Source organism: Eutrigla gurnardus (genome assembly GCF_963514095.1).
Source record: "Eutrigla gurnardus genome assembly, chromosome: 14".
In the NCBI taxonomy this organism is placed as follows: domain Eukaryota; kingdom Metazoa; phylum Chordata; class Actinopteri; order Perciformes; family Triglidae; genus Eutrigla; species Eutrigla gurnardus.
Window position 1 is genome coordinate 2,617,763 of NC_139937.1, and position 18,296 is coordinate 2,636,058.

Consider the following 18,296-nt stretch of genomic DNA (forward strand, 5'->3'; position numbering starts at 1 on the left):
TTGGCTCACTCTTAAGACTTTAATTCTCCTTCTGCTTTCCCTACTTCATCAGTATTCAGGCCGTGAGGTACCTTCTTGTCCGAGAGGCCTGACACCGTGTCAATGTACTCCTCCTGGATCATGAAGGCGGCCAGGTTAGCAGTGTAGGAGGCCAGAAAGATGACGGCAAAGAAGGCCCAGATCAGCACCATGATCTTGCTTGTGGTTCCTCTAGGGTTCTCCACCGGCACAGAGTTGTTGAAGACAATAGCCCACAAAAGCCATACAGACTTTCCTATGGTGAAAGTAGACCCTCCAGCCTCTAGCAAAAAAAGCAGGATGAAGAGAGAAACAGGAAAAGAGAGCACAGTGAGTGGTTGATGTTTCTCCCTTCTAGACAGTAATCCAGCGAGTAAACAGCACAATAGTGTATTCGACAACGTCTGACTGCAGATGAAGCAGCTGATTCAAAATTAAACTTCCCTGAGCGATCCGTAAAATGGGTTTACTGTATATGAAAAATACGGAGCAGGCTTTTTGACAGCGACGCTCTAAGGGAGGGCGACTATACATCTCGAGGACGGCGGCTTCCAATTCAGCTGCTACGTGATCTCACAAATGATTAAACCCCTGTGGTGCAAATCACCACTCACAGGGCTCAAACACTCCTTCCTCTGTACGGCAGCAGCGAAGGAGGAAGGAAGGAGCGAGTTGGGAGTGAGTGAGAGGGGATCTAGGGGAGGATGACAGAGAGGTAAAATTATGTAGAGCACAGCAATCGTGCAGTAAAAGAGGCGAGTCAGGTCGGGTATTGGACCAAGGCATCAGGCATACAGAATATCGCAGGGGGTAGAAACCATGCTGTTGAATAATAAATGGTTGCTTCAACATCGAGAATACTTGGATGGGGCTCAACATACTGTAGGTATAATTTCCTCCCATTATGAACGCGACAACTGACCAATCAGGCAGCAAAAAAACAAGCAGCATTTTAACTTTGAAAACTCTTCAACCACATTCCAGGAGTGTGATGAGTGTGTGTCTGATCCGTGTGGTGATGAAGTAGACAGACGGCTGCGAGCCATCACTCACTCTTGCCGTTCTGGAGGCTGCGGTTGTAGCCCACAGGGCTGAAGAACTCAAAGATGAAGACAGTCACAGCCACGACGGTCAGGCACATGACGAACATCATCACCCACACCGCCGGGCTGTAGGGCTCTGCAGAGGGAGACAAAAGAGCACTGCATTATTCAATTATTATTATTATTATTATTATCGTCATCATCATTAAAGGGGACAACAGGTCTCAGGAACATTATTTACTGTATAGAGAGATATGAGCTCTGTATGGAAATAGAACCCGTTGGAACATATTCTCCAGAAAGTCCATAAACAATGTTTTTTCTTTGAACAATCATCTCAAAGCAGTCTATAGGCCGATAACTGGTCTCCCACTGGAGCCTCCAGTCTGCTGACAGAGTGAAACTACAAGTTGGGAAGAAAAACTAACGGCTAATCTAGATGTGAGGACCAGCAGCGTCAGACTGCTCTTTATGCAAACTCAACAGTTTACGGGAGATTAGATTCTGTACGTCGTCTCCTCACTTAGACGGAGCCTCTTACCTAAGAAAGCAGATGGTGATACAGTGCCGTTGCTACGGGAGACCATGACACTGATCCCCGTCTCGACAAAAGGGACGGAGAAATCCACGACCTCTGACCTCTCCTCATTGATAGTCAGCGAGCCAATGGCCATGTCGGCTCGCTTGTACACCACCTACAGGGGGCGGGAGAGAGATCTAATTATGGGTAATTCCTGTGGCGGTGAAAGACAATCTTTTACAATTCACAAAGGTTGATTTCCAGGTGAGATGGTGACATTTCTGAACCCTGATCCTTGTACATCCTCGAATGTGTCGGCGTGAGAGAGGCCAAGGATTCCATCTGCTACAAATACTGAACACATGTCTCTTGTGCATCTCTTTAGCATACGGAATGAACTCAGGCCCTTCCCCTCTAGAAAAACCTGAAAACCGCTGTGTCTGCTGATTGTACGAGTAAAATGTTAATCTACATTAGACATGGCACATCCGCAAATCAGCAGAAAAATGAAGCGAAGCGGAAAGCAACCCCCCCTCTGCCCCAGCCCCTGCAACTTTGCCAAGTCTCTGTATTACCTGATCAAAGAATGGCAGGCTTTGGAACATCTGATCAAAAGACAGACATTGTTTTTTTTAGAAAACAAAATTCACCTCGCCTTTTGCATGTGAAAATAGATCCGACAGACAGCTCTGGCCCCGGCTCAAGTTATAAATGACAGCAGGAGAGCGCAGTGGAACCGCCTTAGAACCCGCGACAAGTGGCGTTTGGCAAGTTCTCTCTAAAGATAGAAGCAGCCCCCCCCATCGATCTCTGCCTGTGTGCTTGTTTGTTTGGGCCTGTTTGGGGTTTCTCCCCCTGCCAGCATCAGCCAGTGTCTTTCTTGATGGGGTGTCATGAACCTTAGTGAGTATTGCAAAGGAAACGTGGTGGGCTAATCACAGCCGGCTGGATGTCTGACAAGCTGCCAGTCTTTGTGCTTCTGTGTGTGTGTGTGTGTGTGTGTGTGTGTGTGTGTGTGTGTGTGTGTGTGTCACTCGCAGATAAACATACTGTTCACCGCATACGTTAGCCGTCACGCTTGTCCATCCGATTTGGGCAACTGTGTGTTTTTAAATCCTCTGTTACAGACTTTGTGTCTGCACATTTGTGTGTGTGTGTGTGTGTGTGTGTGTGTGTGCATGTAATAAATGACAGCTGTCTGATTGCTGGCATTGGTTAAGTGGCCATAACTCTCACAGCGATTGATGTGACACATGGTGTTTAACTGTTCACCCAGGACGCATCAGCACGGCAGAGGAATGCTATGCAGCTTGTTGACAAAAAAATGCAACACCAAAAATGCAGGCACACACACACACACACACACGCACACCACACACACAAAGCTCTCACACATAGACTGACACGGGGCCGACATTAAGAACACAGTGCTCATAAAGGCAGACAGGCAGAACCACCGGCACACACACACACACACACACACACACACACACACAGATAAAGACTTACCTCTCCAATCATGCCATTCCAAACCCCATCGATTTTCTTCCCGTGTTTCCCATTGGTCACAAGGTAAAGGTCATAGGTGAAGCCAACTATCTTGGCCAATCTCTTGAGGATGTCGATGCAGAAGCCCTTGCAGCACTGCTTCATGGGAGCCACACCCTCATTGATGGCACTGTGAAGGAGACGAGAACGGGAAAAAATAGGTCATACAAAATCTAAAAGTGTCAACAAAAAGCCTTAAAACAGCATTCTGATTGGTCTTTATCTCTTTGAAACATGTGAAAGGAAGAAGATTAAAACAGAGGGGAAATGTGGTGGCCCAGAGCTTGGTGACAGGTTTGATGGAGCAGTGTAGGATAGCTGCTGTCATCCTCTCAGAAGTTGATGAACCATAAAGCTCCACTGTGATCATATCGGATTCCAGACCCCTGAGTCATTCCACTGATCCCCCGGAGAGCAGTGTGTTATTGATTATGGTCGGGGAGTGAAGAGACCACAGTTTTGATCGGTGATTGATGTTGCCTCAATTGAAAGGCATCACAAGAGCTTAGGAACTCCATTTATAAGTATTCTTTTTTTTCTTCTCTTTTCATAAGTATTCTTTATTATTATTATTATTATTATTATTATTATTATTATTATTATTATTATTATTATTATTATTATTATTATTATTATTTCCTTTCATTCCTACTTGTGAAAAGTGTAGTTTTGCGTGAAAACGTATAAAAGTCAATATCATAAAATCCTACACAAAACACGTCAGTGTCTTAAATCCAAAGGATTGTGAACCTGGCATTAAGGGGTCTCCTGCAGGGCACCGAGTCACGGATGCAGGTCCCAGATGCGGCGTCTGCCAGCTCCACAATGACAAATGGCCTTTCCTCCAGTGTGACAACGCGCAGGTGCTGGGCATCATCAGGTGGTTTCAGGAAAGGTCCGTAGCGGGACCAGGCTGGGTAACGAAGCCTCAGCACGCCATTCTCCCACCAGCCTACCTGGAGGAACAGACAAGAGACACATTAGAGAGGTGGTTAATAGAGTCAGTCTATTAATAGAGACCACCTTTGTTTATAAGGTAATGGCAACAACCCTGCTGTCACACTAACAGTTACCCGTGTCATCAAGGTGCACAGTGTTTTTGCATGTAAATGGACAATTCAAGTTATCACAACAAGATTTTTCCACAAAATGTGGACATGCTGTTCAATATCCCATGAGATCAAAGCTGTTTATATAGTAAGTATAGTAAGTGTCCATCTTGAATCCGAACATAAGCAGGTGGCTATGAGGAAGCAGCTGTATCCTCCATTGTGTTTTGGTTTGTAATGTTGTGTATATAGTGATGTCATTGTCCAACATTAAAGTTACTGAAGGTATCTGTTCCTCCAGAAGAAAGATTGGTTCTTTCATTCCCCTCTGAGACTTTTGGGGGAAAAGTGTAAATGTAGTTGTGCACAAGTTTTCCAACAACTGGTCTTTTAAAGTCTTTTGATGATCCCGTGTTTTTGTCTCTTGTTTGCCCGGAACGATTAAAAGTTTGTCTGAGTCGGGCGAAACCAACAGGACTCAAGGTTTGTAAAGGTTTCCACAGAGTGCACAGGAAATACCGCTGAAGACGTGGAACAACAGGTTAGTAACTAACGCATTGTCTGCTGAGGTAGAGTCCTGAGGTCAGACAGGGCTGGAAGGCAGCTAACGTTAGCCTCTAGTCTGGCTTTGCCAGCCAAGTCTCCACAGTAGAAGGTCTGGCTACAGTATATCACATCTCCCGGGGCAGGAAAAAACGCTCTGGCTGGTTTGTGTTTCTTTCAACCAATCACGATGGTCGTGGCCGGTGCTAAGCTTGGGAAGCCGCTGTGGTGCGGCAGCAAAATAGTGTCGGGAGGAAACTTGTTTGGATGGAACGTCGAGCCCCGTCATTAACATGGCTGATTCCCCGCAAAAGAAAACTGCATCAAACCTTAAAACACGTGTGTCGACTGTGAGACGAAACATTTATTAAAACAAAAGGAAAACATCATTTGATGGTGGGTGATCCAGCGGTGAAGCCCGTCTATAATTTAGCTCTGGAGCTCACTGGACTCATTAAAACACAGACGGTTTGCTAGCTGTCTGTAGCTCTAGACCGATATCAGGAAGCTGGTGTGAAGTGGAACGGATCGGTCAAGTCAACGTCACTGGAGCATGCCGCTGCCAGAGTTGCTAGTTGCTAGGAGTTTGAGAACAGAGACACAGAAAGCAGAAGGGGAGGAGTCAAGTCTGACTTCCTTCCTCCGGGTGTTGAGCCTTCACTTTCTGTTATCTAGACTAGCCTCTACCAAACGAGGAGATATCTGACTACTACTACACCAAGTTGTCTCATTTACACTTTTTTTCAAATAAGATATTCAGAAATAACCTGGTTTGTTGAATGTTGGAGGTTGTTGTTGACCCCCGAAGCTTTACCAGAGCTAAGCTAGCTGAAGATAGGTGGGCTAACGTTACAGCCATTTGCTGTCCCCACATGTGTCTTATTTTAACTACATATATTTAACCCATACCTTTTGTAGTTTACTTTTTAAATTAGAAATTAAAATGTGTATGGTTTGTGCCGAAGAACAAATGCTAAATACTTGACAAAACTGAAACAGTCAGCATTGACACTTACAGTTACAGGAAGCACAGATATGTCCAGCTAAGAAATAATGATGTTGATATACAGACTGGGCTATACTAGGTGGAGTGTTTCATAATGTGATTTAGTAATAATTATTTAATAGATGGTATCAAAAAACACTTAAATTGTCATTCTTATTGTAAGTATGCACATTTAAACACTATCTTTATCACATATTGTTAATGGAATTTAAGAAAGCTACAGGATGAAGGTATAAAATAAGAGCAGGAGCCACTCTAAATAATTGTTCATTAGAGGACACGATGCAGGCTTTATGAATAGGATCATACATAAGAAATCCCTCTCAATCATCACTTAGTGTGTGCTGGTGTTTGCATCTGCAGAGACCCTGCCCTTCACTTGTATTTTCTTATTTGCTGTGGAGCAGCCCCCCCCCCCCCCCCCCCCCCCATTCCAAGAAGAAGCTATGAAAATGGCGGACACAGTGCCGAACTCAGAAGGACAAAGCTCCTTCTAAATCTGAGCAAACTGCCGCTGCATGAGGCACGCCGACCCATGAACGGGCGGCGTCTAGCCGTGGAGGGGAGTGGCCAACTATGAATGTTCCGTGACCAAACAGGAAGCCACATATCCTGCGTAGTTTGCCTTTAAATGGAATCAATAAGCCCATTTAGTTTTATAATGATCACAATACCATAACACCATATACATTTACTCAGTCCCAGCCGGCTAAACACAACCACATTACTACCCAAACAACATCATACAGACTCATACAAATGCTCCGCTGCAAACCTTCGTTCTGTCCTCCTTGCATGAGACATTTGGGGGGAAATAAATACAATACTGAATCAACAAAATGACGAGAGAGATGAATGAACATCTCCCTGACAGTCTCAATAACAGCTAATGATGATAAACGTCATAAAGGCTGCATTTACTGCAGGACTATGGCACCGGTTTGAATGATATTCTGCTGGTATTTTGAAGTTATTCTGCCTTTTTTTTTCTTTTAGAACACCAAGCCCTAAATATTCATCGTTACGTGGGCTGGGAGCAATTACCTGAAACGTTTCTGCACATGCGAAGGCTACACTGATTGATGGGGTTACAGTAGTTATCCAGATTTGTTTGTACTAGTCATTTACTTTTGTGTCAAATCAGACATCGCCGTATAATTACATGGCACAGCTTCGGGGAGGAGGAAAGTAAGAAACTCGCAGATCCCCTGCCTGCACAGACAATGGGATTTTATGAGGGAGCCATGGTCAGCAGAAATCCACATTTCTAACCTTGAGTCCTTTTAATATCCTGGAACTGAATTTATATATATATATATATATATATATATATATATATATATATATATATATATATATATATATATATATATGCACTGGTCAAAATAGACTCAGGCCTGCCGATGTCATTTGAGCATGATTCTTGAAATCTGTTCAGGGATGATCTATGGGAGGGATGAGACCTCATTGTTCTGTGTCCACCGTTGACCTGAAAATGTCTGTCAAGCCTCCCGTCGACTATATCGTTGTTCTCCCTTCTCTTTGCATTGTTTATGTGCTCTCTGGATGTGTTGGATGCTGGTGGCTGGCATAGTCAGACTTCTGAAAGCAGCAGAACCACACCCAGGAAGATTCAGTGCAGAGGTTTTTTTTTTTTTTATGGCTTGTTTTTTTAGTGAACCTTCCTCTTGCAGCATCACTTGACACGTCTCATCACGATCACATGATAAAAGTCTCGTCTGAATGTCATGACAAGTGTAAGTGAAGCGACACACACACACACACACACACACACACACACACACACACACACACACACACACACACGCACACACACAGTGTGCAGACTGTACTCGAGCACAGACATACAGGAGCAACACACACACACATCTATGTACACACACTAAAAATATAAAACATACATAAGACTGTGAGTGCTTCAGCAGGCCAGTAGAGCAGTGTAAAGTTTGGCAGCTCCGAGCAGCCTGCCTGTCTGTGTAATAAAAGGGCTGGCAGGGAGAAGGGGACGAGGTGGCAACAATGACAGTATTTCGACTCCACTTCGACCGCAGCTCTGCAACAGACATTCAATCAAAACACACTGGGAAACACAGACAGAAAACAGATACGTTTACAGGAGAACGCACCACTCTCTATCGGACAAAAAAACACCGCAAAATGCACACACAGATGTCAGGGAGAGAACAGCCAGAAAACCACCACTTCAGACTCTTCGGATTGCTGGAATATTTTCAGTAAAGGTTTGAGGGCCGGGAACCACTTTAAACAGAAAAAGCGTGTCCTTCAGCAGCCATGAGGGGCGTTAATAAATGTTCATTAATTCACGGTAACATCCTGGAACATCCAGCGCCGTGCGCTGCATCCGTACCCGAAACAAGCCGCGCTAATGCTGGACAACCTTCAGTACTAGTCTGCAGTGTTTCAGTCAGCTAAGCTGGGGCTCCCAGGCTCTAGGTAATGGTGCAGTCATTGTAAAGAGAACATTAAATATTCAGGGAGAGCCAACAGCGTGGATGTGCATAATAGGCGTCTTATCCTCATTGTGTGTGCGATAGGGTTTATGCAACAAGGGTGTAAGCATATGTGTGTGTAAGCATTCAGTGGTGTGCACACACATGTGGATGGCTGTGTGTGTGTGTGTGTGTGTGTGTGTGTGTGTGTGTGTGTGTGTGTGTGTGTGTGTGTGTGTGTGTGTGTGTGTGTGTGTGTGTGTGCGTGTGTGTGTGTGTGTGTGTGGGGGGGGGGCGGGGTTTCATACCCTGGGTTTGCACAGAGTCGAAGGACCAGCGCAGGAGCTTCTAATTGAAAGGATTTGAGGGATATGGCAGGAGTCAGCATGTTACGGCACGCTGAGACCGGACTCTGGTGGGCCGTTTAAACCAGCGGGAGGCTGAGAACCACCGATGTGTGTGTGTATGTGTGTGTGTGTGTGTGTGTGTGTGTGTGTGTGCAAGCTCGTGTGGGTGCATCTGTGTTTGCATTAGTGCCGTGTTTGAGATTCGGTGTGTGTTCTGTGAGCGCTGTGTGTGTGCGTGTGTACAGTGTGGCGTTGCCGTGCTGGTGTGCGTTCCCTTCCGACACTGACGCTGTATTAAAGGAACATCTCCAACAGGTGACAAGGCTCCGTATTAAGGATTTCTGAACAAACCACAGCTTGATAGAATATGCATGACACGCCAGGGGTACTGGTGCTTTAGCACACAGTCATGTAGTCAAGATACTCCAACACGCAAATCAATGGTCTACAAACAGAGGGTAATGACAGACAAAAATCCTCAGCTACTATTTTGCATCTCCATTTCATTTTACAGTAAAAGAGCCTGAAAATGCAGGAAGCAAAGAGGGAAAAGCAGCAACTATTGATCCGAGCAACATTAGAACATTACCTTCAGTAAAATGAAAAGGAATGAATAGATGCGTGTGACTGCAGGGCTGCAACGAATCGTTATTTTACTCCGTCAAAAGAGCCTCTCATACCCATACATACATTTAAAGCCTGAAGACTTCTCCCTCTCTACAGTGGCTGCCACATGTCTCTTCCTAGTGCGACTTCAATGATGCAAGACATGGGGGACAAAAGTCATATGTAGAAGTACGTTCCCAAACGTAGCCAAAGTGTGAAAATCAAGTGTCTATCTTACAAAATTCCCTTTGCGTGTTGCTACTCCTCCGATGCATCTCAGCCACACTGTCCAGGGAATCACAAGGAGGGGATTTAATACTGAAGAGATGTTACTTCAGAGGATAACCTCTTGATTGAAATAACAGACTGCTCCACCTTAACTTTAAACATGTGGATTCCAGCCTGCATCATACGAAGATCAAAGTGACCAATGTATTTACAGCTACATATGTGCACGTTGTATTGTATTTAGACACGTCTGAAAACATGTGAACCTTTTTATTGATCAACTGATCAATTAGAATACCCCAGAGGCCATGGGGATGACAAATCTAAACAAACAAGCAAGCTGGAAACAATGGTTAGCATTTTTGCTTAATAAGTGACTGTGTGTGTGTGTGTGTGTGTGTGTGTGTGTGTGTGTGTGTGTGTGTGTGTGTGTGTGTATGTGTAAGATTGCTTTAACCAGGAAATAGCAGAGTTGCAGAGAGACAGCAGAAACTGAATAGGCACAGATAGCCACAGTGAACTTTAACCATGTGACCCGACTGTCGGTTCTCCTCGAGAACCAATCCACTCAACCAATCGAGACTCGAGAACCAATCAGCACAAAACCTGGTCTGGGTTCAATTGCAGGGCGCTTTGTCCTTGCAGCTGTTCACAGAGGATACAATTTCAGTTTCTCAAGAATCCCAAGTTTCAAACAGCTTATTTTAAACAAAAACAACTAATGTCGTGTCCTTACATCTTCCCATCCGCGTCCAGGCGTCCAGGAAATGACATCAAGGAAGGGGTTGGCCAGGTAACCGTCAGTATTGAAGGAATAGTCTCGACCACCAAGCGTGATATTGCCAAAATACCTGGAGATCGATGGATGTAAATGACAAAAAAAAAAAAAACATAACATTAGTAAATGAACTAATTGTTCTCTTCGGGGGAATGAGGAAGGAATAGAAACCACGAGGCTGTAACAGTGAGCCTTCCCACCTGAAACTAAATCACAGCACCTCCAGCGTGACAGGGAGTCTGTCTGTTAATCACATCGACAGACAAATGATCAAACGCACAGAATTGTCAGGATCTTTGAAGTCAAACTCCTGCTGCTCTTTGCATCGGCTGTGAGCTCCATAGTTTGTCTGATAATCACACACAGGACGGCCGTTCTAATTGTCTGCTCATGTCATCTTGCCGGCTTCAAAACACAAAATCTGAAAGCTGTTTGTGTGTGTGTGTGTGTGTATGTGTGTGTGTGTGTGTGTGTTTGTTACATGACAGAAAGCCTCATATGGAAGATCAGCTTGTAGTTGCAGACAGTGAACAGCAGGTAGCACTGTGAAAGATAAAATTAAAGAAATACATCTTCCTCCTCTGTGGTTGGACATGGTTTATAAACAAAGAAGGAAGAGTCCATTAATCACTTCCACTTAATTGCCACAGCGTTTGTGCTGTGCTTCATTTGCAAAGATGCACTATAAATAAGCAAATTGCTTATGTTACATATGTTTGGCTTATCACACTGACCTGTGAGCAGTCTCTCTCTATATATCATGTGTGTGGTGTGTATGTGGAACAAGAATGAATGGCATTGGAAATGAACCCAGATGATAACCACAACGGGCTACCTGTTAGAGTGCTGCTGCTCCCTGTTTGCACAGCCTACAAGGAATATATTAAAGCTGGCTCATTAATATACATGAGACATGGTCCGCTTGCTACAGATGCTGGGGTAATTTTGCCAACTCACAACTACATGCACCAACAACATCTATTTTGCATGGATGATAGCCAGCTCCAAACAGAGATATCCTCTCTGTGCCTGCTCTCTGACACCGGATCTACCAACGCATGGAGCTCTCGGCTCGTTCTGGCACCGAACCAACTCGTATTATAGAAAACACCTGATCCTGTCCAAATAAATGTTGTCTGGTTGCCTGCCAACTCCCCTCCATCCATACATTGCTCTTCCTTCCCTCCCCACATTCTCCCTTTTAAAATCTCATCTCTCACCTCATCCTTCCCCGCAGTCTCTGGGTCTGATTGGCGTCCGTCATGCAGTTGGTGACAAAGTTTGGCCCACCCGTGGTGCCGTAATCCTTGCGCATGGCCACTGCCCCGTGAGTCAGTACAGACACTCCGCGGGCGATCCTCCGACGAGGCTCGTCCCTCCAGCCCTGGGGCCGAACGGCGAACAGAGCCCGGGGCAGGCTCTCCAGGCTCAGGCCCGAGAGAGCCGGCCCAACGGCGAACCACATGTGTGAGGCTCCGGCCTGACCGGCGGCCCAGGCGGCCCGGAAGACCAGCTCGGCCTCCTCCTGGGAGCAGTACAGCAAACGTACCTGGAGGACAGCAGGAAGGCAGGGAGGGAACAGGGACGAGGGGAGACACACACACACATACACTCTAGTGAGATAAGAAGGGGACAGGGGAGACGTGGAGAGACAGAGGGTGGGAGAAGTAAGGGGAGAGAGATAGAGCCGGAGTGGAGGTGCAGCTGAGGGGGAGGGGGGGAGGGTGGATAGAAAAGGCCATATCAAGGAAAAACAAGGGTGCCAGCTGAGGTAAGGGGAGAGCAGTAAGCTGATAAGGCTCATGGGAGTTGGACGTGAGATTCAGCAGAGAAGCAGAACGAGGGAAAGACAGCACAGCTGCATGTGATACATTCTAACGGGGGGGTGCAGGAGGCAACAGGGTCAGCGCTTCATAAGCTTGGGCCTGATGACACAAGTTACAATGAAACAAATGTAAGTGTTGGAGCAGAGACGTAAAGGTGGGGGAGGGGGACAACCAAACACACCTGAGGGAAAACCAGGGGAAGAGGTTAAGTACTGACATGTGTTATTAAAGCATGGTGGAGCAGAGACATGGAGACACCAGGTGATGGTGGATGATGCGGATGGAGGGAAGCTATCAGAGGTGAGGAAAACAGAAAACCTCCTTGGAGAACAGAAAGGAGGAGCAGAGAAGCAATGGATGACATATTTTGGTGAAATCGAGGCCTGGAGAGATAAGAGATATTTGCAAATGAGAGGGGGGGAGGCGGGTGACGGAGTGTGGCTGGGGAAAAAAATAAGAGAGAAGAAAACATTAAAGACAGAGAAAGGCAACAAAGAAAGTGCTGAGGTAAGGAGGGGTGAGATGGGTAGAAATTGACCAGAGAGGGTTTTAAGGGGTTAGAGCTGAGAAGAAAGATGGAAGAGGGAGGAGGAGGTTAAATGCTGACAAACACCTAAGAAGAAAGAAAGAGTGAGAGCATTTAAAATAAAAAGACACAGGGGAAGAGAAGAAGAAAAAAGAGGAAGACAACTCTTTCATGGTGGGAGGTGTATGGGGGGGGGCTGTCAGGGAAACAGACTGAAAGCACATTTTGAGAATTGCACCTTCATTGAATTTTGAACTGTAATGGCTTGGCAAAACAATCCTGCCTGTATGCCAATAAACCTCCAGTGAATTAGGCAGGGATTGAGAGTGACGGAGGGGGGGGAGGAAGGAGGCGACAGACAGAGAGGGAGACTGAATTAAGGAGGGAAGGAGAGAATCAGAGTTATAAACAGACACACACAATATCTAAAGACGGGGAAATGGAGAAAGAGAGGAACATACAGAGAGAGAGAGAGCAGAAGAAACACTGACAAGGCAGAAGCTGGAAGAGGAATGGAACAAAAGTGAGAGAAGTGAGTAGAAATTGACCCAGAGAACTGCATCAAGCCATCTACAGTGTAGAGGGCATTACCATAGTGTGGCAGAGAGAGAGAGAGAGAGAGAGAGAGAGAGAGAGAGAGAGAGAGAGAGAGAGAGAGAGAGAGAGAGAGAGAGAGAGAGAGAGAGAGAGCATGTATTGCAAACATACACAGCATCGCTAAGCAATCACAAGCATTTATTAGCCCTGCAGTAGTAAAAAGCTAAAAGAAGGGGGTTTGTTGTGAAATGTAAGAGGGTTAAAAAGCAAGCACTGCGTATAGGCAACCCGCTGCAGGCAGTATGTTATATTAACAGTGACACTAGCAGAGTGGAGTCTAAGGAATCCAATACGAGTACACACACACACAGTCACGCACACACGCTCAGAGCTGCAGTGGCCATGCTGGGACATTAGCGATGACATTGAGACCCAGACTAAACTGAGCCAACGGAGAGTCGGTGGCTGGTAGACATGCTGCGAGAGGGATGGACTGAAGGAATGAAATATAGCCAAACAGAGATGGAGGTGAACAGGAAGGCAGCAGAGGAGACTGAGCTTGTCTCCAGGCAAAGAAACGCACGAGGGGAGGTAAGGGGGGGAAATAAGCGTAAGAACACAGAGATGAGTGAAATATGAACAGGAGGATCGTGGGGTCAAGGAGGAGGTTTGGGGGGGGGAGGAGTTTGACAGAAGTACAGAAGGGGAAGAGCTAGCAAGGCTCCGGGGCCAGGGAGGGGGCAGGCGATGAAACACACTAGAGGTAAGCCAAAACCACGAGTCATTCTGGTCAGTAACGAGTCAGCGTGGATTCAAGACTGATGCTGTCGACAACTTTAGAGATATTGTGCAGATAGGCTGAAGGCAACTCAAATGATATGAAATAAAGATGGAGAGCCATTAGATCAAAATATTCAAATAAAATGGAATTTTCAATTAGATATGGTGATGAGCAGGTAAAGTGTACAGTGGTGAAGGTTTACAGACCATGTTTGTCTACTTCAACAAGTAGCAGCCCGCCATTGCATCACTCCTTACTAACATTGTTCAAGCCTACCTTTTTATTTGAAATACTAGAGACCTCAGAGTTTAGACAGATACCAGCTGAGTCAAGCTACACTTCAGGGGAAATGTGTATAAGATAATGGATCTTGAATATTTCCATGTAATGAAAGGGTGCAGCTATGAATATTTCACTGGGTGTAAACATCATTTGCAGTATCAATGAGGAGCTGGAATGAGCTGATACAGACTGTATAGTGTATGTGAGGCAGGCTGGGAGGTAGAAACCAGGTAGAACTGTGTGTTTAGAGGTTAACTCCTTCAGCACCTAGCACATAACTCTTCGTACAATGGCACCCGGCCACCAGCCAGCAATCAGACTGACTTGTGGTTTTTGTTGTACCGTTGGCTCTTCATGCCTTGGCAGATGGGAAGGGAAGAGAAGAACAGAGGGATAGAGGAGAGAGGGGAGAGAGAGATGTGGAGGGACAGAGGGAGAGACAAAGAAGGAAGGAAAAAGCTGGGAAGCCACCTGTGAGAAGGGGGGCCCCCCAATGAGATTCGCAGCACTTCCTCCCCTTTCCTCCCCCCTTTCCCCCCTCCCTCCCCCCTGTCTCACCTGCGCCTCGTTCTCCTTCAGCAGCCTGCGCGTGCGGGCCCCCCCGGGGTCGTCGGTCACGTTCAGGATCACCACGCTCTTCTTCTCCCAGCCGATGAACGAGCCGTCGGTCAGGCCCTCCACCACAGACAGGAAGTCCTGGTAGCCATTGTGACGCGTGGACACCACGGAGAAGGACGTCCAGTCGTACTCCTCCAGCACCTCAAAGATGACCTCCAATTGGAGGGCAGTGGAGGAGCTGAACTGGAGAAAGATGGAACCTGATTCCTGATTTGGGAAAGAGAGCAGCACATTTGATTTAAAATCTCACTGTGGAGGGTTTCCTCTGCAGTTGTCTAAAAGTGCAGGTGCAATACAGTGAGTTCATGACGGCATTTACACTACACAGAACTACGACTCTGGACTGCTCCATCTTTATGCACAACATGGAGGCATCACGGGCTCCAAGTGTTTTCTGGAGCAGCAGCAGCAGTCGTGACGCCGCGGGCCTAAAACAGCTAGGATTGTTGCACGAATTCTCCTATGACGTCCAGAAGGGAATGTTTCTAAAATGTCTGTTCTGGGGACGGGGGGAGGGGGGGGACTAGGCGAGGGTACGTCTTCAAAGGGGTAAGTTCATCAAAGTGCTACAATTTAATTCCTCAAGAGTAAATGGTTAAAACTGTTATTTGTAAGCACAAACGCAAAGCTTTTTGCCCACCCAACAGCAGGTGACATTAGTTTCTCTGGTGCATACACACAAATGTACAGTGCACACACACTTATTCACTCGTACACACACACACCCATGTCTGCTCATTGCCTCCCTCCCAGGAACATCAGAGGCCGAGCGACAGCCCCAGTTGGTGCCATTTACAGATCAAACACTGCAGAGTTTCAGCAGATCAGCGACCCTGACCTTCAACTTCCCCGCCGTCCCCACCGCCACTTGCCCAAACCTTTTCTTCACAGAGAGGACGCGCGGCATTATGACATTGGAAGTTGTTATCGCAATATAAGCAGCTCTCCCTTTCTACTCATTCATGGAGCCGTCCATCCATACTGCTTCAGTGTACAGCACACACCCAATTAACATCGCTCCACTCACCAGTCCTCACGTTGGAGCAACTCAATCACACTGCTGGGACATCTGCCCTCTTGTATTCCTCTTATTCTCCCCCCTCTCTCTCTCTCTCTCTCTCTCTCTCACACACACACACACACACACATGCTGCAAGCACTTCCTCTTCACTCTCCCACCCTTATCGCAACCTCCCTCCTCCTACCTGTGGCATCCTCCCCAGCCCCGCTCCCCCTCCTACAGCCACTATGGGCAGTCCTGTTTGTGCAGAGACAAACTCCAGCATGGGAGCCAAAGGACCCCAGGCTGTGCGAGGGGGCCTCTCCTCTTCATAAACCAGACCCTGCAGGGGCCGCGCCGCCAGCAGCTCACACAGCTGGGACAGCACCGTCTTAGGACTACTGTCATTCACCTGTGAGATGATAGAGGGAACGAAGACAGAAGAGGAACAAAGACAGGGAGAGAGACAGAGGTGACTAACCAGGGACTCTGCATCATTCATATGGACAGTGTCTGTAGTATGAATGACATGTCTGGCTAACAATACAAACTGTGGTCAAAGAGCAGAGCCAGAGGCCCGCTCATTCAGCCGGGCCCACACAACGGTGTGTTGCTCATTCAGCTCGAATAATGGTGAGTGAGTATGAATAATGGATGGTCATTGCTATTCTCTTCCTTCAAGTAAGGCTGGATGAGCAGTAGGTGGAGGAGACAGTATCCAACCTGTAGCCAGATGACGTTAGCAGAGCCCCACTGGGTGACCACGCTCTCCCCCAGGGAGCCGTATACCCGGCCGAAGCCGGGGTAGAGCACCCTTCCCCCGGGCCCCGCCACCGCCGCCTCGGCCTGCACCGTAGCACCGGCGTGGATCACGGCAATGTTGAAGTTCATCATGGCCCCTGCATCACGCTCCCCGCGGGCTGGGCCGGAGCAGGAGGTGGGGGGAGGCGTCCACCAGACCTGCCCACTCTGCCAGGACCAATAGGAGAGAGAGAGTAGGTATGGCGACCATGGCAACCTGCCGAGGGGGGGAGGCAGATATATATCGCACTAAGAGAGGGTGCCTGAAAGAGAGGGAGAGAGAGAGAGAGGGAGAGAGAGAGAGAGAGAGAGAGAGAGCAAAGAGTAGAAGATGAAGAAGAAGCAGGAGAAGAATGTTTAAGTTTGCGTTTCCTATAATGGACATCAAACAAAAAAACACAGAAGGAGGTAGCAAGGAAAGGGAGGAGGAAGAGAGAGAGACAGAAACGGATCAGAGATTGCGTACAGGCAAGACGTAGTAATGAATTCTGAATCCAGTGATGGGGTAATAAAAGTTAGCTCTGGACGAGGAATAGGGAATGCAGAGGGGAAACAATGGAGGGAAGGAAAAGAAAGAGAGAAGATGAAATGGATGCAATTTAGGCTGCAGGCTGAGAAGGAACAACATGAGGAAAAATAGAAAACTGGCCGTTCGAGGGTGAGCGGGAGAGAGAGCTAATAGCACACGGAGACAAAGATGGGGGGCGGAGGTGGTTATTGTGCTGCATGAATGATAACAACAATTAAGATCACTGTAAACACACTCGCCCTCACACAGCGGCATTCACACACACACACATGCATGCAATCACTCACACACACACACACACACACACACACACACACACACTGGCGAGACAGATGCATGCTACACTATGCCCATAGAGCAGCTTAATGATAGAGAGATATGAGGGTTAATGCAGTGAGCACAAACATACACGCACACATCCGCAGAAACAACCGCATAGAAAGATAATGACTACCTGTGAGATAGCAGGGTTAATATATGAGCCACACACACACACACACACACACACAAAAACACAGCACATCATTTTCAATTTACTTCTGGTGCCAACTGCCCTCCCTCTATTTCTCCATTTCCTTCTCCCTTTCTCCCCGCTCTGTCTTTTCATACTCCCCATCTCTTCTCCCCATTTTCATGGCTTCAGGTACCAAAACACAATTGCATTGATTAACAGGGGCCCGCTGACATAATATTCCCACCAAAGTCACACTCCCTCTCCGCGCCTCCATTCCCCCTCTCCTCCTCTATGTTTTTCACTCCGTCTTCCTCCGACTATCCTCTCTTTGTCACAGTCGGCCGATTCTCTGACCCCGATCGCTCTTTGGGATGGAAAAAGAAAGCGGGCAAAGGGAGAGGAGAGAGAAGGAAAAAGTCGAAAAAGAAACCAGGAGGAAGAGAGCAAATGAGCTGAGAAAGCTTTGAAATGAACAGGACAGGAAGGTGCTGTGAATACGAGGCACGCAACCTGGAGGACTGAGTGGCTGATTAAGGAGAGGAGGCCGGCTGGAAGGGGAGGAGACAAGGAGAAAAGGAGGACAGACTGTGGCGGGATGGCGGAGGTGGCATAAAATATGTGAGGAGAGTAGCAGGGGGGGAAATTATTGATTACTTGGATGTGTATATACGTGTTTGGCCTAAACAAATAGACTGCTGAACCTCCTGATTTGAGTGACAGGGCTGTGTGTGTGTGTGTGTGTGTGTGTGTGTGTGTGTGTGTGTGTGTGTGTGTGTGTGTGTGTG

At 47.0% G+C, this 18,296-nt stretch overlaps 1 protein-coding gene across 1 annotated transcript in view; it reads right to left on the reverse strand.

Moving 5' to 3' along the window:
• Positions 1-18,296, reverse strand: part of grin2db (glutamate receptor, ionotropic, N-methyl D-aspartate 2D, b) — a 50,020-nt gene that overhangs the window by 15,944 nt on the left and 15,780 nt on the right. The window contains 11 exon segments of the mRNA XM_084026322.1: positions 72-301; positions 1,072-1,197; positions 1,603-1,756; positions 3,091-3,259; positions 3,880-4,085; positions 10,116-10,230; positions 11,378-11,706; positions 14,668-14,934; positions 15,933-16,139; positions 16,451-16,639; positions 16,641-16,791. Coding sequence (XP_083882448.1) covers positions 72-301; positions 1,072-1,197; positions 1,603-1,756; positions 3,091-3,259; positions 3,880-4,085; positions 10,116-10,230; positions 11,378-11,706; positions 14,668-14,934; positions 15,933-16,139; positions 16,451-16,639; positions 16,641-16,739 — 2,091 coding nt within the window. The 5' untranslated portion in view covers positions 16,740-16,791.